Raw genomic sequence first — 19,866 nt, 5'->3', positions numbered from 1 at the left:
GAAGTTTTCCAAGTTGCGCTGATGTTGGACGCTGCCTGATGCCGAAAGCTGCCTGATGCTGGAAGCTGCGACATAGTTGAAGTTGTTAGAAGAGAGGTTGAAGATTTGGGAGGTTAACTTGGTGCAGAGGGAAGGTTTGGTCTTTGTCTAGGGTGAAAAGTCTCAAAGAATACTTTTGAAAGGAAGAAGAATTTCTTCGACTAGGTTTTCCTCTCGAGGGTGGTTTTTCCCTGGGATAGTGCCTATATCTGGTGTCCATTTTTTTATGTGCTTTTGCTTTGGTAATTGCTTGATGAACTAAAAAGAAAGAAGATATAAAGAAAACTTAATAAGAAGTCAAGAACATCACAAGTAATTATCAAGTATAAGAAAAACTTTCTGCCTTTCTAATTTTCTAACAGAAGAATGTAACTAGTGTCGGTCTTCATAATTGAATTGGTGTCATAAGAAAGAAAAGATAAATTATTTATAAAAATATTTTTTTTATTGACTTATTAAAGCTTGGGTTTCATGCTTGGGTTAATGGTCAATAGGTCAAAATACCCATTGAGTGCTCTAGGATTTTTGTTTAAGTCAAAGTCAAACTTATTATGTAAGAAACCCTTCTTGGGTCCGTGGAGTCAAAGAAATTTATTTATTTTGTCATGTCAAACCCTCCATCCATCGAGTCGGCCTCAAACTTCACCCGCTACAAGTCAGCTTATCCTATTATTCATGCGGACTCATTTACAAGAAGAAACAACTATATATACCCTAGTGAACTCGACCTAACCTGAAGCAGAAAAATTCGGATATGACAGAACAACGAAGTTAGGAAAAGTATAGCGAAACTACAAGACCGAGATATCATTGCTGGACCAAAGTATTGAGTACAGGAGATGAACTTTATCACATATTCAAAGTATCTATAATTGCAAGAACTGAAGTCTCTATGGTTACAAGAAGTCGAAACTTTTGGAATTGCAGGAGATGTCAAGAAGGATAAAAAAACTTGAAGATCTGTTTTGGAAGAAGAATACTACAAAGGCTGATTTGATGGATTGAATGAGGTTTAAGTCAAGGGTGAAGGATGGCCTCAATTTGATTTTGATACTACTAAGGAAGAGTTTGATTGGGTTCTCCTCTCCTTAGGGGTTTTACAATCGTTGAGTGCCTACATTTGGTGTTCATTGTGTTTTTGGCATTTATTTGATGATAAGAACACTAATATAATCAACATAAAACAAATACAATATCCCAAGTAAATGTCAAATCAGAGAAATCAAATATAAATGCTGCCCTAATGAATTTCTCAACAAGGCTCACTGCGGGGGATGTCCAAGTGGCCTAAATGTATAATCTATAGATATCCTCTCTGATGGTCTGATTCAGTGTGTACCGAGTTGGTAAGAGATGTGTTGGTTTGTCAAGGGAGAAACTAAATGGAGGAAGGCACTCTTGGGAGATGATCACTGATTGAAGGAGCTGAGATGCGTTTGCAAATCATCCACGAGCACAACCTGAGTGGGTAACCAAAGTGATGTCTTCCGAAGAACAAAGTGCAAGATCGGGGTATCCCTCTCTCCTGATAGAAGAATATTTGTAAGCCTTGACTTGATGGAGGAAAAAGACCAAGTGGAAAAGGACCTTAAGGCGAAATGGGTGGACCCCGAACTCTGCCTGCATAATGGGTTGCAGAACTATGCATTTGCAACAAATGATATGCTAGAGAAGTAGGTTTTAGACTCTCTTCATCGTGGCCCGATTTGACTATGGTAAATTGGGTCCCCAAATGACCGTGGGTCTGATAATGGCGCCCATGAGGTGGAGCTTGAACGAGATATCTTGGAACTTTGCCTGGAAGGACTGTTGCTGAGTGAGGGCTAGTGAGCCGTAAACTTTACAGAGTCGAGGTTGGAGTGCCTGCCACATACCAAATCTGGGCCCTATGAACAATACCCCAAGTAGATATAAAATGTGGTGATCTCAATCTTCGTCCCACGCTAGTAGAAGTGTAGGTCTGTAATAGAGTTTTTCAAGGCATTGAAGATCAAAACCTTGGTTTTACCCTAGTTGACCTTCAACTGTCGAAGTCACAGAAACTGGCCAACACATCAATTTGCCTTTGTAATCCTTCGGGAGTAGAGTTCAACAAGACCAAGTCATTAATGAAGAGGAGCAAGGAGATCTGAACATGGTGCAGTAGGCAATTGTCACCCTCTTGTATCATGTATGTGCTCATTGATGAAAGACTTGAGCTCATCAATATAAATCCCAAAGAGAGTTAGAGAGAGGGCACACACCTGCTTCACCCCAATGGTAATCTGAATGAAGTCTGAAAGACCATGGGCCATTTTTATGTGCCCCAATACCGAATCATAAAGTCTCATGATAAGAAGAGAGAGGGTCTTTGATATGAGGGTCTCTAGAATTATGCCTCCCATGAAATCGTGTCAAAAACTTTCTGGAAATCTACAAACTATAAACATATGAAGAGCAATGACGGGCCTCCTCAATGATGATTGTGAGGGTGAAGATGTGATCAATTATCTGGTAGTTTGGGTGAAAGCTGAATTTTCCTCTAGCTCTAAGATGTTGATTCTCCTATTCCTCAAAAAGCCATTGGTGTAGAATTGTGGCAAGAAGCTTAGAGAATGTGTGGCCTATTATGATAGTTCTGTAGCTATTCGGATTAACATTGCTCCCAAATTTGTGGATTAGTTGGATAATGTGTCTTGTCCAAGGGGGGGGGGGAATCTTGAACAAATTGCATGGTAAAAAATGTTTACAATATATGACTCAAGCTATTGAATGCCATGCTTAAGAATTTGGCTTGAAACTCATCCTTATCAACCCCTCTTTTGGTACTCAAACTTTTGGCTGCTTTCCTAATCGCTAATGGAGAAAATAGGTTGCATAAGGTGGGAGGGGCAAGCATACATGTGGGGGGTTGTCTAGGGATATTGTAAAGGGAGGTGGTGTGGGAGAACATGGGGTCAAGGGTAGGAGAGATGGTGTGATGTCTAGGAAAGAGGGCCCACCAAAAAGCTTTCAGGGAGAGGCTGAGAGCATCACAAAGTTCTCGTCTTCGTTGGGAGAAGAATGTTCGTGTTTTGCAGTGAAGTAGTCTACGGTAAGCTTTGCGAAGTTTAGGGGAGGAAGATGGGTCATGCATAAGTGTGTGGCAAGGACGTTTATGGAAAGATTTGTGTTCATCATCAAATCGACTGTTCGTAGGACATGTAACAGGGAAAGAGTTAAGTTTAAATCCCCTCCTATAGGAATAAGAGGATTATCTAGGACGCTTGACTTTGCTAGGCTTTGTCAGAATGGGATTCTCTTAGCCTAAAGACCATAAATGTTGATGGCCTTCAAGATGATACCCAACACCTTCACTTCTAGTGAGACCAAGATCAAAGAATTAAGTGAGGAAGACGATAGAGCTTTGAAAGCAGGGCTCCATATAAAACTTCTGGATTGACCTTCTACATCTATTGAATAGAAGACTAGTTTTTGAGCTAGGGCTTGAGAAAAGCTATGAATCTGTTGCCATCCACCATAATCTCCTTAGTTAAGATGATATTTGGCTTAATACCATTGATCTTTCTTTTGAGGGAAAGGTTTTTTGGGACCCCCAACTCCTCTAACGTTGAAAGAGAGAACGATCATGAGGAATTTTTTCTAAGGGATTTCCTTGCTCCAAGGGCCTTCGAGATGGTGGATTGCCTCCCTTTCTTCATATCTTGAACTGCCTATTGTTGAGCCTTCAATAGATGTAATTTTTGCTCCATTGGATTGACTAGCAACTAAATTGCGGCCAAACCCTTGAGGAGTAGGATTCTTCTTTCAACTTCACATGTGGCTTAAGGGTGTAGCTCTTTCTAAGGGAAGGCTTGTGACCAAATGGAGAGGGAAAAGGGGCATGACCCTTCAAAGAAACAAGTTTGAGCTTTAAAGGAGTTTCATTAATGGCTTGAGGCGATTGAGGAGACAAAAAGGTCCTAAAAATAGGGCAACTTGAATGAGTGGAAGGGCTAGGGAAAGAAGGCTTAGCGAAAGCAATGACACTCACTTCTTCTAGATTTAGATAGACAACCTTGCCCTCTATGAAACCTTTAGAAACTTGACAAGGAATTAGATTAGGCAAGTTTTGAGACTTACTAGGAAACTCTTCAGGGAAACTAAAGGCATTGCTTTCTTGACTAGCGGAGCTACAAAAACTGAAGGAGTCTGGCCTTTGGCCTTTTGCAAACAAACTTTCTTTTGTGTCACTGCAATAAGCTAGAATGTGCCCTATTTTTTGGCAACTGAAGCACATGAAGGGCATCCTCCAATAATTGATTTTTTCAACCCACTTTTTGTCGTCGAACACCATGTATAAGTCACCCAACAAACCATCTCTCAAGTCGACTTCCACTTGGATCCATGCTCATTTGTGATCCGTCTTAGAGGCCCAGTCAAGCTCTAAATTCATAAATCTTCCTAATCTTATTCCCTATGGTGGAGGGGAAAGCCTCTTTTTATAATAGCAGGGGGAGGTCAGGGACAATAGGCCAAATCTTCTATATCGAGATTGGGGCTCTAATAAGGTCGAAGTCAATAGACCAATTTTGGAGAATCTGGCTTGAAGGGCCCCATTTCCAGAATTGTTCCAGAATTTTCCCATAGTCATCCACAAAACCAAACTTGAAGAAAAACCACCCATGGACTAAGCCATGAAAGTCAAGAATATACTTGAGAACAAGCTTCCAAGAATTTCCCATCCATTTGCCTCTTTCCCACTGAAATGACCCACCAAAGTTCTTCCCAAGTAGTCTAAGAGGAAATAAATATAGACGTCTTGCTTAACCACCATCGCAACTTTCCCAAGTCTTTCCCTAATACACTTCTTTCAGTGGGAGGGAGCTGATGTCCACCTAAACTCTTCACAACTGGAAACCCACTGCTGCAGCACAGTACCAACTTCCTTTTTTGAAGAAGCCAAGTGATAGAGAGCATCATCAGACTGATGCAGGGTTGAAAGAGAGACATTATTGCCCATGATGGGGAAATCGAATGGAAAGGAGTTCTTGATTGATGCACATGCATTCATAGGGGAGGCGATAATTGAGGATCCAATGAGGATTCATGAAGAGCTCATGTGTCTTGAAACTGCTTCCCAATTTGGCTTGAGTATTGAAAGGGCAACCTCTGGCATCATATTCTCATTGAGGCCAAAAAACCTATGCCTTGAACATGCTGCGCCAAAATCTAGAAGGTCCTCTTCCATGATGAAATGGAGCGATGACCGTTGGGCAAGACAGGTGAGGTGAATCAATGGAAGAACTACTGGAAAGACATTGGAGAAAAACCTCACACTAGGAACCAAGATCAACAATTGGCCTTTGAAAATTTAAATGCCATGATGTAGAAAGTTAGAAACCATATCTATGAGAAAGTAAAGAAAGGGGTGCCAACTGGAAAGACATCAGAGTGGAACCTCGCAATAGGATACCAAGACCAAAAACTGGCCATCGAAAATTTAAATGCCATGATGCAGAAACCATATCTATGAAAAAGTAAAGAAAGGAGTGCCATCTGAAAGCCAACAAACATCAAAGGTGCAAGCAAAAAGTGGCATTATAATAATCATACCATACTTATTTAGGGAACAAGGTGGGTAATTAAAGATTGAATTGGAAGAAATTTGAATGAAATTTGCAAAGCAAACTTTTGAAATACATGATCTTTGAGTTGAAAACCAGTTTCCTGAATATGCTATGAAGATCTTCATTACGAAGTGAATAGGCTACAATGTAAATTTTAAAAATAGGTTAACAAGGCATTAAATTTAAAAATGATTTATAAGGATCAGAGAAAAAAGCTAATGTGTTCTAGAAGCAATAAAATCTCGTTTCTTACATTAGAGGAGATGTTGATACTTTCTACTTGCAGATGGGATAGTGGATGTGTCATAAGTGAGAGCAAAGTGGAGGTACCTGTGTAGAGCCTTACACTCCTCATCATACTTGTGGTTGATGGGACATTCATACATGCCCTAGGGTGTGGACAGGATTAATGTGGTGGATGGCATGGGAGTAAGAATCAAGGGCAGCCTCCCAAAGAATCTGTGATGTTGAATCATAATTGTTGGTGGCTGTAATGAGGGAGGAGAAGAGGAACAATCTGAGAAGGATTTGCTTTACCTTATCCTGTTTGCACGCGGTTGATTGATAACCAAATTCATGATACTATGAAGCAATGTTATTAGAACCGAACTGGTGATCAAACCGAAAATCCTTGTGGACTGGGAACTGGTAAAAAACTGGAAAAAAAACCGGTTTACCAAAAACACATAAGATATTCATATTTTAAAGAAAAACATATATATTCATGTGCATCCATATGAATCCAAACCATTTAAACACAAATATGCAAAAGTTCTCATTTACATAGCATGTAAGGGTGCACTTAACCAAAATAGCATCGAGTGCAATCCATCTCTGAACTGAAAATACATTAACAAATAGGCTCTAGATGGCCTCTAGCATGCAAAAAAAATCATGCTACAACAAACACCTACATATCATCAAATTCATTGCTTATATTGGGGTTTTCGTCATCAATATAACCATTTTAGGCATTAAATTAAGATAGAAAAAATGTAGCATGTCATGTCAAGATTTTGTTTGAGTGATGGGTAAATTTTTAGTAGTGTCATGATAGAGGAGTTAGACAACCAATGCCACTAACATCAAAGTACATAGAGGGCTTGGTGCTCTTTGTTGAATACTAGTTCCATACACTCGTACATGACAAAATCCAGTGGAAATGTTGCAATCCCCCCAATCCTGAAATCCCAAAAAACTGTTAAGTCTGCTGGATTTTGAGTGAAATCTAAAATTCTATTTTCGCCATATGAAATCCAATGAGGTTGGAACCATTCTCAAACATCCTGAGCCATTTCATGATAATGTTAAAACTTTAAGTTAAAGGATCCTTTTACTTCAAGAATTAACATTCCCATGAATTGCATAGCAATACTGGGGCAATAGGCTTGATTATTAGGCTGAAAGCCATAGGCTTGAATATTAGGCTAGCCTAGGGGAGAATTAGAAGTGGGCGAACCCACTGAAAATATAAAAAAACCAAATTTTTTACGCTGTCCTGCATAGGTACAAACTGCACGGAACCAGTCCTGAACCGGCCGGTTCGGTGAAATAGGCCAGTTTAGTACCGAACTGCCTTGTTCCATTACAGAACTGGCCATACTGAACCGGCCTATTCCGCTTTGGAGGCCCGGTTCAGATTGGTTTTGGGCCAAAAACAGCCGGACTGGCCGGTTCTGATAACACTGCTATGAACCTAGATCAGCAGTTCTGCAATGGCCAAGGCTTTGGAGAATCTAAATTAATTAGCTATTTATGTAGTGTTCTTCTAAAATTTGAATAAAATGTGGTTGTAACTTAGTTTATCTATTTCTGCTGACATGTACAATATGGAGGGGATTTTTTTTTTTTTTTGGTGTGGGAAATATCTGATTCTTGCCTTAATACTTTCTGTTGTTGGTGATGTAGGGTGGCTGTGCAATGAGGCCTTACCTCAGTGAGTTGATGCCATTGATTGTAGAGGCACTACTAGATGGAGCAGCTGCTGTTAAACGTGAAGTTGCTGTTGCTACTCTTGGTCAGGTTGTTCAGAGTACAGGGTATGCTAAGTTGTTCCTATGTGATTTGGTATTTGTTCTCTGTAACAGATCTTGATGATTTTTTGTCTATTTGATTGCAGACTTCTGGCTTTTATCCTTCTTTCTGTTAAATTTGAATTATGAATTTCTTTTGATGCTTTATCGTATTACCTGAGTGAGCTAAAGACAGAATGAATGTCTCTAAAGACACAATGAATGGCTTACCAATGCATCCAGTTGAAATTTGGGGAATCAGAAGAATGCAATGTCTGAATAGGAGTTAGCTACAACAATTAATTAATATCTGGATCTGGTGTAATACTACAAAAAGAACTATAAAGTAAAATCAGGAAGAAAACAGAGGCCTTGGATTTCTCGTCTTGTCTCTCTGATTACAAATCTATAAATTTGCACATACATTGATTATGCAAGTACAATACAGTATGACGATTATATTATGTATACTTTATGGCCCTTTTAATGGGCATGAAACTTCACCAAGCTTTTCATAGTTTGTAATACAAATATACAACGATCAGGTCAGTTTGTTAAAACCGTGCAAGTTTTTGGAGGTAGTAGTTGAGTCATTTCTATTTCTAGTATCATTCATCGACACACCCTTTGGTGGAACTTGTTCTTGAGATTTGGTGTTTTATGTTGCAGAATGCTAAATTGGATTTTGTTGAACAGGCCATTAATATTCTCTGTTTGCTCATCGAAACTCTAGCACTTCCCTACATATTTTGTTTTGATGTGTCTTTGGGAAAGCTTGCCAAGTCCTTATGTATGATTCGAGTACATGTACCCAATTAAGGTGGTGATTGTATATTATAACATATTAAGTTGGTGATGCCATATCAAGTCCACAACTCATTACTAGAAGGTTTTTGGTTGCATTTGTTGTCAGAAAGCTCCAAGAAACATGATGTTATACAGATTACAAGTGTGTTTTCAGAATTTGCAATGAAACTGTGTGATAAATTAGGCAGATTGAATACCTACATTCAGGGTGCATGTTTTTTTTTTTGGAAGTTTTTAATTATCTTTTATTTCTGCATTTTTTGTTTAGTTTCCCATGTAGGATGTCCCCACTTTTTACTTCTTGTGGTTCAGGGTGGGGTGCATTGGTGGGGGCGGGGGGTTGGTGGTGTGGTGTGGGGGGTGTTCTAGACTATCCCGGAGGTTCTGACACTCTTACCCATGTACCTGGAACTGCAACATCCCAGTTTCCTTTTCTGTGATGGCTGGGGATGTGTCCCCATGTGACATAGGTGATAAACTATCCCTGTATATTTGAATATTTCTAAACATCTCATAAAACTATGATGCAGTTAATTTCATTCAACTCACAGTCTGGACAAACAAATTACCTATTTTATCTCTTGCGTTGAGACTTTTAAATTTTTTTTTTCTCTAAGGAAAAAATTGGAGCTTTGTATTCAAAGAGAAAAAAATTACATTCAGAGAAGTACTGATCTGACCAAACAATCAGCAGAGAGAATACATCTGCCAATTACCCTTCTAATCATCCAAAACGTCTAAAAATGTTTCAAGGCTCAAGGCCTATAAATTGATCTAGTCCTCTATATATATATATATGCAGATTCAAGAAAGTCCAATAAAAAGGAGGATAGAGTCCTCCCATAAGAGTCCTCAAATCCAGAAACAGTTCATAAGTGCAGCCACAGTTTCATCTTTGTTATGTAAAAATTGTAATATGGTTTTACGTAACTATAGTTAATTATGGAAGGGCATGATCTTCTGATCGGTACCCCTTCCCTAATTAACTATTTTCTGTACAATTCTTATATAATATATGTCCTATAATGGATATTTACATATACCAGATCTTCTGAGTATTCTGCTGCATATACAAACTTTGTTCATAACATTGGTATTAGAGCATTTACGAATTTTGTTCATAACATTGGTATCAGAGAATTTACGAACATTGTTCGTAACATTGGTATCAGAGCATTCCTTTGAGTATACGGACTTTGTTCGTTGCAATCTTAAAAGAGAGAAAGGATCAGAGTCCCTACCTCCCTCTTGTTTGTCCACCAAGAGATCACCCACGTGATCATTCCAAATCAGTTAATACAGGCCATCAGCCAGAGATATATGTTCTCTGATGATATGAAATATCATTAAAAATAGAGATCATATTCTATTTAATTTTATTCCAACAGAAGTCCTAGGGCCAGGCTTTGCAACCTATAATCATCCATGATCCACTTAGTAATGAGCTTCAAGGCACCAAATATGCACATGTGGCTTCATAATGTAAAATTATACTTTCCCTTGTCCAAATTAGATGATCTTTAGGGTGATTTTGGTCCTCTCGAAAAGAGGAATTGAATGCAATAATCATATCCATGAAATGAGTTGTCCAATGTGGAATTTGGCCCTATGTCATGTCCTTTCTCAAATGTATTAGTCACGAGGTGCAGCTACACAAATTTGGCATCATTTTTGGCTTAGGAGGACCCCACACGCAAAACTTAGGAACTATAGGCAATTCGACTTTATTTCTGGCAGCTAGTGGAGTGTGGGGGCCAACCACATGAATAGTTCGAACTTGGCCATAGCATGAGTTGGAGGGAATCGAATTAGTGGAAGGAGGGGCTCACATGAGGCTAAGGGGGCCCAAGGTGATAAAAGAGGAAGGAGCTCTCATTTTGCAGCATCTTTGATCATTTTACAAACAAACTTATCTCTGTACGCTTTGCTGCTTAGCGAGTCTACCCACTATTTAGCCACGGATCTTCTGCAGGGAAGATTCAACCTCTACTTCTGGGGACTATTCGTGCCCGCCCTAGGGAGGCTGTTCCACAATGATTTCAGGGGTTCCAGCATTAACATTCACTTCATCCAACCAGGTAGAGGAGGAGACTGTATTTTTTGGGCAACTAGAAACACGCAGGAGGGGATTGAGCCAGCCAGGAGGTCCATAGCTTGTTGGGAGTTCCAGGAGCTGGAAAGGTTGTTGGTTGAGGACAATTTTGCTGAGTTTTGCATCTAGCCAGTCATGGGTTACAACAGTATGAATTTCTAGGCAGAGGGATTGCGTAGAGGCCTCTGGTAGCAAAGTCGTGGTGCTTGGGAGAGTAGTCATCTGGGCCAAGGATTATTCGGGGAGCAAGGAGTCAGTCATCACAGGTGAACCCAACATTCTAGGGGTGTTTTCAGAGGGATTTGTAGGTTTCTTCGTGCAAGTCAAATTTGGCAGCAGTAGTTGGGGAGAGGCTCCAAGGAGGTCGGAAATCCAAATTCAAAACCAGAGAAATTCCCTTTTGGGTTTTTTGGGTTTTGTCCAAGGAGTCTAAGCACATTCCAGCAGGTCGAAGTTCAACAGGGTAGTAATTTTACTGTGACAACGCAATGCAAAGTGGTGCATCAACTAGGCATCCTTCAACTCAGCTATTCCATCACCTGGGTTTGGTCTAGCTTGTCTTTGAGACAAGCCCAGATGCACCAACTGATTTATATTGTACGTATGATCTCAGATTTTATAATATATGGCTCAACAGTTCTAGATTTAGAGTGTTTTATGGATGTATAATGCATGTTTTTAATTTTATGCTGCTACACTGTTTATTTGTTTAAAATATCACTCATATTCCTACTTAGGAACATCACAGTGGTAACAAAGCCTAGTTCTTGGCTCAGCTGTGGGGTTTGTTTCCTATGAGAGGAGAAGGCTAGGAGAACATCACTCGCTGCAGGCAGAGGTACATGAGCAGAGAAAGGGAGTTAGAAATTACGTCAGATACGGAGGAAAGAGGGAAAGTAGTGGACGATGAGGATGAAATGCTAGAGCCCAAGAGCAAGGAGGAGATGGCTTTCGATAGCCTCTTGAGGGCCTTGAGTGACTTGGCCAAGGGGCAGAAAGACATGCTGGAGGAGATCAAATCACAGAATAGAGACAAGGCTACACCTAGAGGGTTTTTATGTGGAGAAACTTCCGGGGCTTCTCGGCCTTTCGACCACCCCTCACCAATAGTGCAACACCCTTGAATTATTGTGCCAACTAGGGCTACACTATCCTCTTTCGTGCCAATGGCACAAATGGAACTAGTAAGGGAGGAAGACATTCCCCAAATGGGGGATTACTTTAGAGAGTGGCAGGGGATGGACGAAGATTTCAAAAAAGCCCTCTCCTTTAGAGATTACTGCAAGCTCAAGCGGAGTGAGAGGAACAAGGGGTATGGAGGACAAGGGACCCAAAACTATGAGTTGCAGAGAACTATAGGGAGGATGTATTTCCCTGCATTTGATGGCACTGCCAAGTGCACAACCAAGGCTTGGGTTGAAAAGATGGACACATACTTTCAAGTTAACCAGATGACGGTGTAGGAAGCCATTAAGATGGCATCGCTTCACTTGGAGGGGGAAGCCCATGATTGGTGGTTTCACGGCTTGACCACTTTGGGGCATGCCCAAATAGTTTCTTATGAGGACTTCACCCGAAGGGTGGTGGAGCGATTTGATCAGAGGGATCCAGAGGCATCTTTCAGGGAGCTGACACAATTGCGCCAAATAGGCAACCTAGAGTAGTACTTCTCAAATTTTTTGTATGTGTCAGTGATGGTCCTGGATTTGTCTGAGCCAAGGAGGGTATACACCTTCATTGAGGGCTTGCTTGAGCCTTTGCGTGGATTGGTGAAGTCACGCAGACCCTCCACGTTGTAAGAAGTGGTGGTGTGTGCCAAAGATTTACAGGGGGCCATCCCCAAGACCAAAGCGCCATTTCTTGCACGAACCCCTTTTCCATAGAAGGGGCATGAGACTAGACCCCCACCATTGAGGACCACACCGGGGAGGGGGCAACTAGATGAGGAGACATAGGACCTCCAGAGGAGGAAGCTGTGCTTCACATACAGAGAGCCCTAGGCACCTAGCCATAGGTGCACTATAGGTAGAGCACATTACATTGAGGTCTTTTCTGATAGTGACCAGGAGGATGAGGTGGATCAAGATTGTGGTGGGACAGATGGAAAGAGTCCGGTGGACAGAGGGCCACCACCACCTCCTCCACAGGGAGGGGCATTTCTTGCCTCATCAAGAGGAGTCCTTGCTTCTTTATGTGACATTCCGAAGTTTTTGACACTTAGGATCAGAGGTACGGCACAGGGACAGAGGGTGTCGGTGCTGGTGGACAGTGGGGCTACCCACAACTTCATAGATGCACGCAGCACAACTTATCCAGAGGAGGGGCATCACCACAACATAGTTTGAGGGGTTCTCTGTCCTAGTACTAGGTGACCGTACCATCCAGTGTACCAAATGCATGCCCTGCTGGATAGTAGTTTTGGGAAACTACTCGATGACAGACCACTTCTCTGTGATCAATGTGCCAGACAACACCGTGGTGATGGGTGTCCATTGGTTGTATTCCCTTAGGCGAGTCACGACAGATTGGAGGAAACTTGAGATGAAGTTCATGGGGCCATATGGCAAACTGGTGGCCTTGAGAGGCATGTAGTCTTATCTGCCTCAGATAGTTTCGGCCCATAGGATGGAGGTAGATCCTTGGCATGGGGACATTGCATGGGTAATCGAGTTGAAGATCTCAGAATTTAGGGGACAAGCACAACCACCACCAGCAGACATACAGGCTTTACTGGACATGCAGTAGTGTATGGGGACATTCCACCATGGAAGCCACCGGATAGAGGGGTTTGAGCACACCATTGAGCTGGAGCTGGATTTATAGGCAGTCATCACTACTCCTTACAGGCACCCCAAAGCCTATAAGGACAAGATAAAGAAGGCCATTCAGGAGTTGCTTGCGTTGGGCCATATCAGGCCTAGTTCCAGTCCTTTTGCTTCTTCCGTAGCGCTGGTGATGTTGGAAATAATACTGAGGGGGGGGGGTGAATCAGTATTATCAAATCAATATAACTTTTCACTTTCCATATTAAGATTCATATGTGATGCAACAAGTATATATCGAGTAAACGTATGATTCAGTTAGTTGATCTCTAATGAGTGCATCAGAACTTTATTAACCATATGAGTAGTAAACCGAAGCAGTAAAATAGAACAGATCATCACACACAAGAAGCACACATGAACACCATGATGTAAGGTGGAAACCCAATGTGGGTGAAAACCACCTACTGCAAGTCGTCTCAATCTTCTTTAATAAGAAATACCTTTTACAATAGTTCTGTACTGGTGCAGACTTATACCAGACTACCAGTACACAGGCTTCTACCTGCAGAAGGCTACAACCTTCTCTCGTTTTCCAGACTCTCCTGGAAGGGAGCTACAACCCCCTTTGCTCTTGTACTAGCCGATCCATTTACTAGTATGCAGGCTACTACCTGCTGAAATGCTCCAACCTTTACTTGTTTTCCAGCTGCTACTAGAAGGGAGCTACCACCCCCTTGGCTCTTGTACTAGCTGATGTACTAGTACGTAGGTGCTGACCTACCGAAGGCTACAACCTTCTCTTTCTTCCTCCAGGTACCACGTTTCATCAATTTTCAGACTGGATACACTGAAGCAATGTTACTTGGGAGCGGGAGCGGGAGCGGGGAGCGGGAGCGACCATTTTCAGAAGCTCCCGGTTTGGGAGTGAATCGGGGAGCGATTTTTTAAAAATATATATATTTTTTATATTTTTTAATTTTTGATACATATATGTCAACAAAAACATGTAGAATGATGAAATAGACATAAAAAGCATAAAAAAACATAAATTGATCATTGAACCATATCACATCAATCATCTAGAAATTATAATCGTCATCAACCATGTCCATGAGTCTTATAAATCATGATTCATCAAATTCAATATTAAAGTTTCTACTTCAAGCTTTCAGAATTGAAAATTCAATAACATTTATCATCATTGATCACCAAAGTAACAAGTTGTACTTGTAAGCCAAGTTTAACCATTACAAGAAGTAATATCGAAGATATTTCTGAGTCCTAACTTCTAACTGTTAACATGATATGAAATGTTAAAAATTTATAAAATGAAACATGAATAATGAGATGAAATGAAACAACTTTAGTCTTTCACAAAGCATCATATTCATAATTCACAATTATTACCAATGAGTTATAATTGCCAAGGCCCAACTTCAAACTTCAAATTTTCATTGTCACAGTGATATAATGTTTACAAAAAATATCATAATGTCATAATGATATGAAAGAGTCAAGAGTCGAGTCAAGGACTCAAAACTCAACAGTTATGAAAACTAAAGTCTAATAGAAACTAAAAAAGACAAGTAAACTGTAAATCTACAAGTGGCCCTTGCCACGAGAGTCTCCAGGAGTATAAGCAGGTCGTGGTGGTCTTCTAGGAGTCTCCCGCACAGACCGACGACCAGAACTAGAGCCTCCACGTGAGGGTGTCGATGGAGGTGGCGACAGCAATGGAACAAGACTCGGGCCCCGAGAACTGCTACTGGATGGTGGAGGTGGAGGTGGAGGTGGCATGGCTGCTGCAGCTGCTTCATTTTCATCCCGTACAAGCTCCTCTTCTAGTTCTTCAATATGTACAATGCCATCCTCCAAATTGTCGTCCTCAGGGTGATTGTCCCAAATTTTATATGTGGGATCTTCATTAGCCCGATCACAGTAATGGCTCAACAACCTCAAGTTGTAGTGCACATAAACCAAGCTTTCTGCTCGGTTTTCGTTGAGTCTGTTTCTTTTCACATTATGTATATAACTGTAGGTGCTCCAACACCTCTCTGCAGAAGAAGAATTTACAACCTGTGAAAGAACTTTTTTTGCCAATTTTGGCAAAAGTCCGTGGCCGCCATATGTTTCCCACCATGTGAGAGAATCAAATTTATCTTTGTCGTCCATTGCATGGAAGTTACCATACAAACCACTGCCACTGAAGTATCTGCCTATTTCAAGGCGCACAGCTGCACATTCCTCCCTGTCAGGAACCAACTTTTCTAATGCTTCCAGATATCCTCTAGTTACCTCTTGATCTAAATGGGGTTTGGTCCTAACACCACCCCCTGCTGCAGGTTTGCCCAACCAAGATTCTGAGTAGTATTTTGGCGTAAGGATATACGCCAAGCAATGTAGTGGAAGGTTAAGCCTATTCCACCGTTCACACACACAATCATGAATCAGTTTGTACAAGTTGGGATCTTTATTATGAGCAATGTCTTTTATTTCCCCCAACATGGTATCCATTTGCTCATACACCTCGCCAATCACTGGTTTGTCTGTATCTGCAAACCGAATCATGTTATAAATTGGCTTGGTGAAATCCAATACCTGTCTCACAGTTGTCCAAAACTGCCCATCAAGAGCGGCCTCCTCCACCGTTTCAAAACTTGCCATGTCAGCTACATTTGTAGCCCTTTCCTTTAACACCTGCCAATGTGGACTTGATACCATGCTAGCTAATGCCTCTCTTACCTTCAAAAGGTGCCTGAAGGTGAGGTAATAGCTACCAAATCTAGTCCTCACAATCTTCAACAACTCCAATCTCGAGTGACTGCGGAAAAGGCCATGGGTATTGCTATGATTTGTAATAAATTTTATCATTTTTTTTCCTTTCTTGTACAAATCACCAATCCATTGGTATTGTTCATTTTTTTTTTTGACAATATCATGCAACAGAAGGTTCAATGTGTGAACCAAACATCCAGACCAAAATATGTTCGGGTATTTATCCTCAATAATTGCTCCCGCTGCCTTACAATTAGGAGCATTATCAGTGATGACTTGGATGACATTGTATGGGCCAATACGCTCAATTGTTTCAAGCAATGCTTCTGCAATGTTGATAGCGGTCTTGAACTTGTCTGAGTAATCATGTGCAGCTAGAAAGATGGGACCACTTCGGGACACAGCAAGAACACTTATCAATGGCTTGCCTTTTACATTTGTCCATCCATCAGATACAATGGACACCCCATTGTCAGTCCAAGAACTTGTCATTTTATTCAAAGAATGTGATATTTTTGCTTTTTCATGATCAAGGCCAACAATTCTTGCCTTGTCATACCCAGGGCTCTTGTATCCTTTAGGGGCATCATTTATGGCAGAAACCATTTCGTGCCAATAAGGTGAGCGTAGAACATTGAATGGTATCCCACATGCACAGAGGAACTTGTAAACTTTTGAATCCACATCATTCCTACACCCCTCATCAAGGAAATCTGATATGGTTCTACGCCTTAAAGATGATGACCCTGTGCCTCCATGTCCATATCCACTGCCTTGGGAGGATGCTGAAGGAGTTCTTTGTGATGGTGAGATTGGTTCAAAGAAACCCCTTGATCTTTTTGTTCTGTATTGGGCGTCCTCCTCTTCCTTTATGTATTTGGCTCTATCTGCTGTTGACACCGCTGCACAAGTTTTGATTCCTTTTTGTTTCTCTCCATCCCATGGCCTTTTCCTGCAGAGGTGTCTTCTAGCACGGGTGTATGAACCTGTGTAATCAGTGTTGCAATGGGGGCAATGAAATTTAGTGGTTCCACCCCCTCTCCCTGTTTCAGCCTTGTGAACATATTTCCACAATGGAGTTTGGTCTTGTTTAGTTTTTTGAGGGTCATGTTCACCCTCCTCCACCTCCTCCTCACTGGGGTTTTCACCCATTTGACTTCCTCCGGCTTCTTCATCCACCTCTTCAGTTTCAGGCCCCCTCCGTTTCCTACTCTCCACCACCATAATAACCATAAAAGGGACTAGGAAGAGGAAAATGCCAATAAATATCCCCAGGTCCATGGTGTTTGATGTTTGTAGGGTTTGAGTCTTGAATCTGCAAATTAATTTAGTTTATTGGGATTAATTCATTTAATTTATTAATTTAATTTAAATACATGATCTTTAAACTCAAACAGCTAAATTAAACTAACCAAATTAACTACCTAACCAGCTAAACTAACTAAATGATTAAGTTACTTACCTCTGCAGGCTTGCTCCTCGCTCCTCAGCTCTGGCTCCTTGCTCCTCAGCTCTTGCTCCTTGCTCCTTTGCTCTTGCTCCAGCTCTCAATCTCTTGCTCAATGAAGTTGAAATGAAATTTTTTTGGCCCATTGGGCTTATAAAATAAAAACATTTTTCTAAATTTTTTGGAAATTTCGGGTTCGGCGGATTTTTTTTCCGCCGAACCGCTCCCGGAGCATTTTTTAATGCCCGGGAGCGATCAGGGAGCGATCGCTCCCCGATCGCTCCCGGGCATTAAAAAACGCTTCGGGAGCGCGGGAGCGATCGCTCCCTGAATCGCTCCCTAACAGACCAGGGAGCGTAAAGAGCACGCTCCCGACCCGCTCCCGCCCGGAGTGCGCTTCGGGAGCGGGTTCGAAGGGGGGGGGGGGGCGCTCCCCCGCAACACTGCACTGAAGCACAACATCATATTCTGAAAGGCCACGTTTCATCCAATTTTCATACTGGACCCATTAATATCATTGAAGCTCATAATCAATCAATACTAGCATCATCAATCTCTGAATTACCCAATACTGAATCAATGCTTTCACCAAAGCCAACCCGCATACAGATCTGCAAATATTTCCTTATAACTTTGCAGTTGTTCCATACATCAGACATACCCAGATCATACCATTCATAAAACATACGTCAATAATTCAGATCTAGTCTATCAAACCAGATAATGATAAACATTACAATCCTTAAGATCCCGATCCATCAAGTATCAAATAGATCTGCAATCAACCAACTTCCTTGTGCATAAACTGAATTAATACTTTCTCAGCACACAGCAACCAGATATCAAATCAGAACCTTGAACACCGCAGTAATAGATAAAAACAGCTAAAACATATTTCAAGTAAAGTCTGCAACTTCACCAACAGAAACCTGCGTACAGATCTATAAATTCATTCTTTCAAACATTCAGATATTAGTTAATCTAGATTATCAGATTTATAGATCAAGCGTGCGCCACATATCACAGATCAAAATCATATAGAGATACCACTATTCCAGCCTTAAGATTTTGACCCATCAATAGAACTTATCCTTCTCCTTGCGCTCAGGTTCCTTCTTTATTCAGATCTAGATCTGCACCATAACCCAATCACCGTATTCCAGATCTAGCACTTTATCAGATATTCAATTATTCAGAAGATGCCTTGCCAAATGATCTCCTTCCTCTTTTATAGCCTTAGGCCTTTCACAATACCACGGACCAAAAACCATAACAATTCAATACCATGGACCCAATACTTGGGATCAACACTTTTGGATGCAATACCACGGACCAAAACCATAGGATCAAAAACTGTCGGACTAATACCATGAGCCAACCATGAAAGTGCGTGAACTTTTCTCTGCATGAAAGTGCGTGAACTTTTCTCTTCATGAAAGGAACTTTTCTCTGCATGAAAGTGCGTGAACTTTTCTCTACATGAAAGAAACTTTTCTCTGCATGAAAGTGCGTGAACTTTTCTCTACATGAAAGAAACTTTTCTCTGCATGAAAGTGCGTGAACTTTTCTCTACATGAAAGAAACTTTTCTTTGCATGAAAGTGCGTGAACTTGAAAATAACTTTTCTGCACTATAATTTATCATCTGTGTGATTTGCCATCAAGGACAACACTTGTCTCATAATGCCAACAATCTCCCCCTTTGGAGTTGATGGCAATGCTCACTTGTCATACTGAGATTCTGAGAATTGTCATCTGATTCCTTTGAGCTGTCCTGCATCCTATGTATTTTGTCACATCTGATATCTCTTCCGTAGATTCATCTAGATATATATAAGTGAGTTGATATTCTACGAGTTGGTTGCCATAAAGTACAACACATGCATCATAATGCCAACAGTGAAGAAGAAGGATGGGACCCTCCAGATGTGTATCGATTACCGAGCTCGTAACCGGAAGACCCTTAAGAACCGGTACCCCATTTCTTGCATTGATGAGTTGATGGATGAGCTTAGAGGAGCCAAGTACTTCTCTAAGATTGATCTTCGTTCAGGGGACCACCGGATGAGAGTTCGGGATCAAGACATCCCGAACACAACATTCTGGTGCAACTATGGGCACTTCAAGTTTCTGGTCATGCCATTTGCATTGACCAACGCTCTCGCCACATTTCAGTCTTGCATGAACCATATCTTTCGGGGATAGCTGAGGAGGTTCATGCTAGTGTTCTTCGTTGATATCCTGATCTATAGACGGACGTGGGAGGAGCACCTCCAACACTTGGAGGAGGTACTGCGCATTTTGGATGAGCAACAGTTTTATGCCAAGCTCTCCAAGTGAGA

The 19,866-nt window shown here is 41.2% G+C and overlaps 1 protein-coding gene across 3 annotated transcripts in view; it reads left to right on the top strand.

Annotated features, from left to right (window-relative positions):
- Window positions 1-19,866, top strand: part of LOC149263930 (serine/threonine-protein kinase TOR-like) — a 491,915-nt gene that overhangs the window by 95,974 nt on the left and 376,075 nt on the right. For all 3 annotated transcript variants that reach the window (XM_089426963.1, XM_089426958.1, XM_089426968.1), the window contains exon 15: window positions 7,536-7,666. In XM_089426963.1, the coding sequence (XP_089283089.1) occupies window positions 7,536-7,666 (131 nt within the window). The remainder of the gene's footprint in view (window positions 1-7,535; window positions 7,667-19,866) is intronic.

Source organism: Pinus tabuliformis, chromosome 6 (assembly GCF_031772625.1).
Source record: "Pinus tabuliformis cultivar Carrire ecotype Pingquan chromosome 6, CPIR1, whole genome shotgun sequence".
NCBI lineage: Eukaryota > Viridiplantae > Streptophyta > Pinopsida > Pinales > Pinaceae > Pinus > Pinus tabuliformis.
This window is presented reverse-complemented; position numbering and strand designations above follow the sequence as displayed.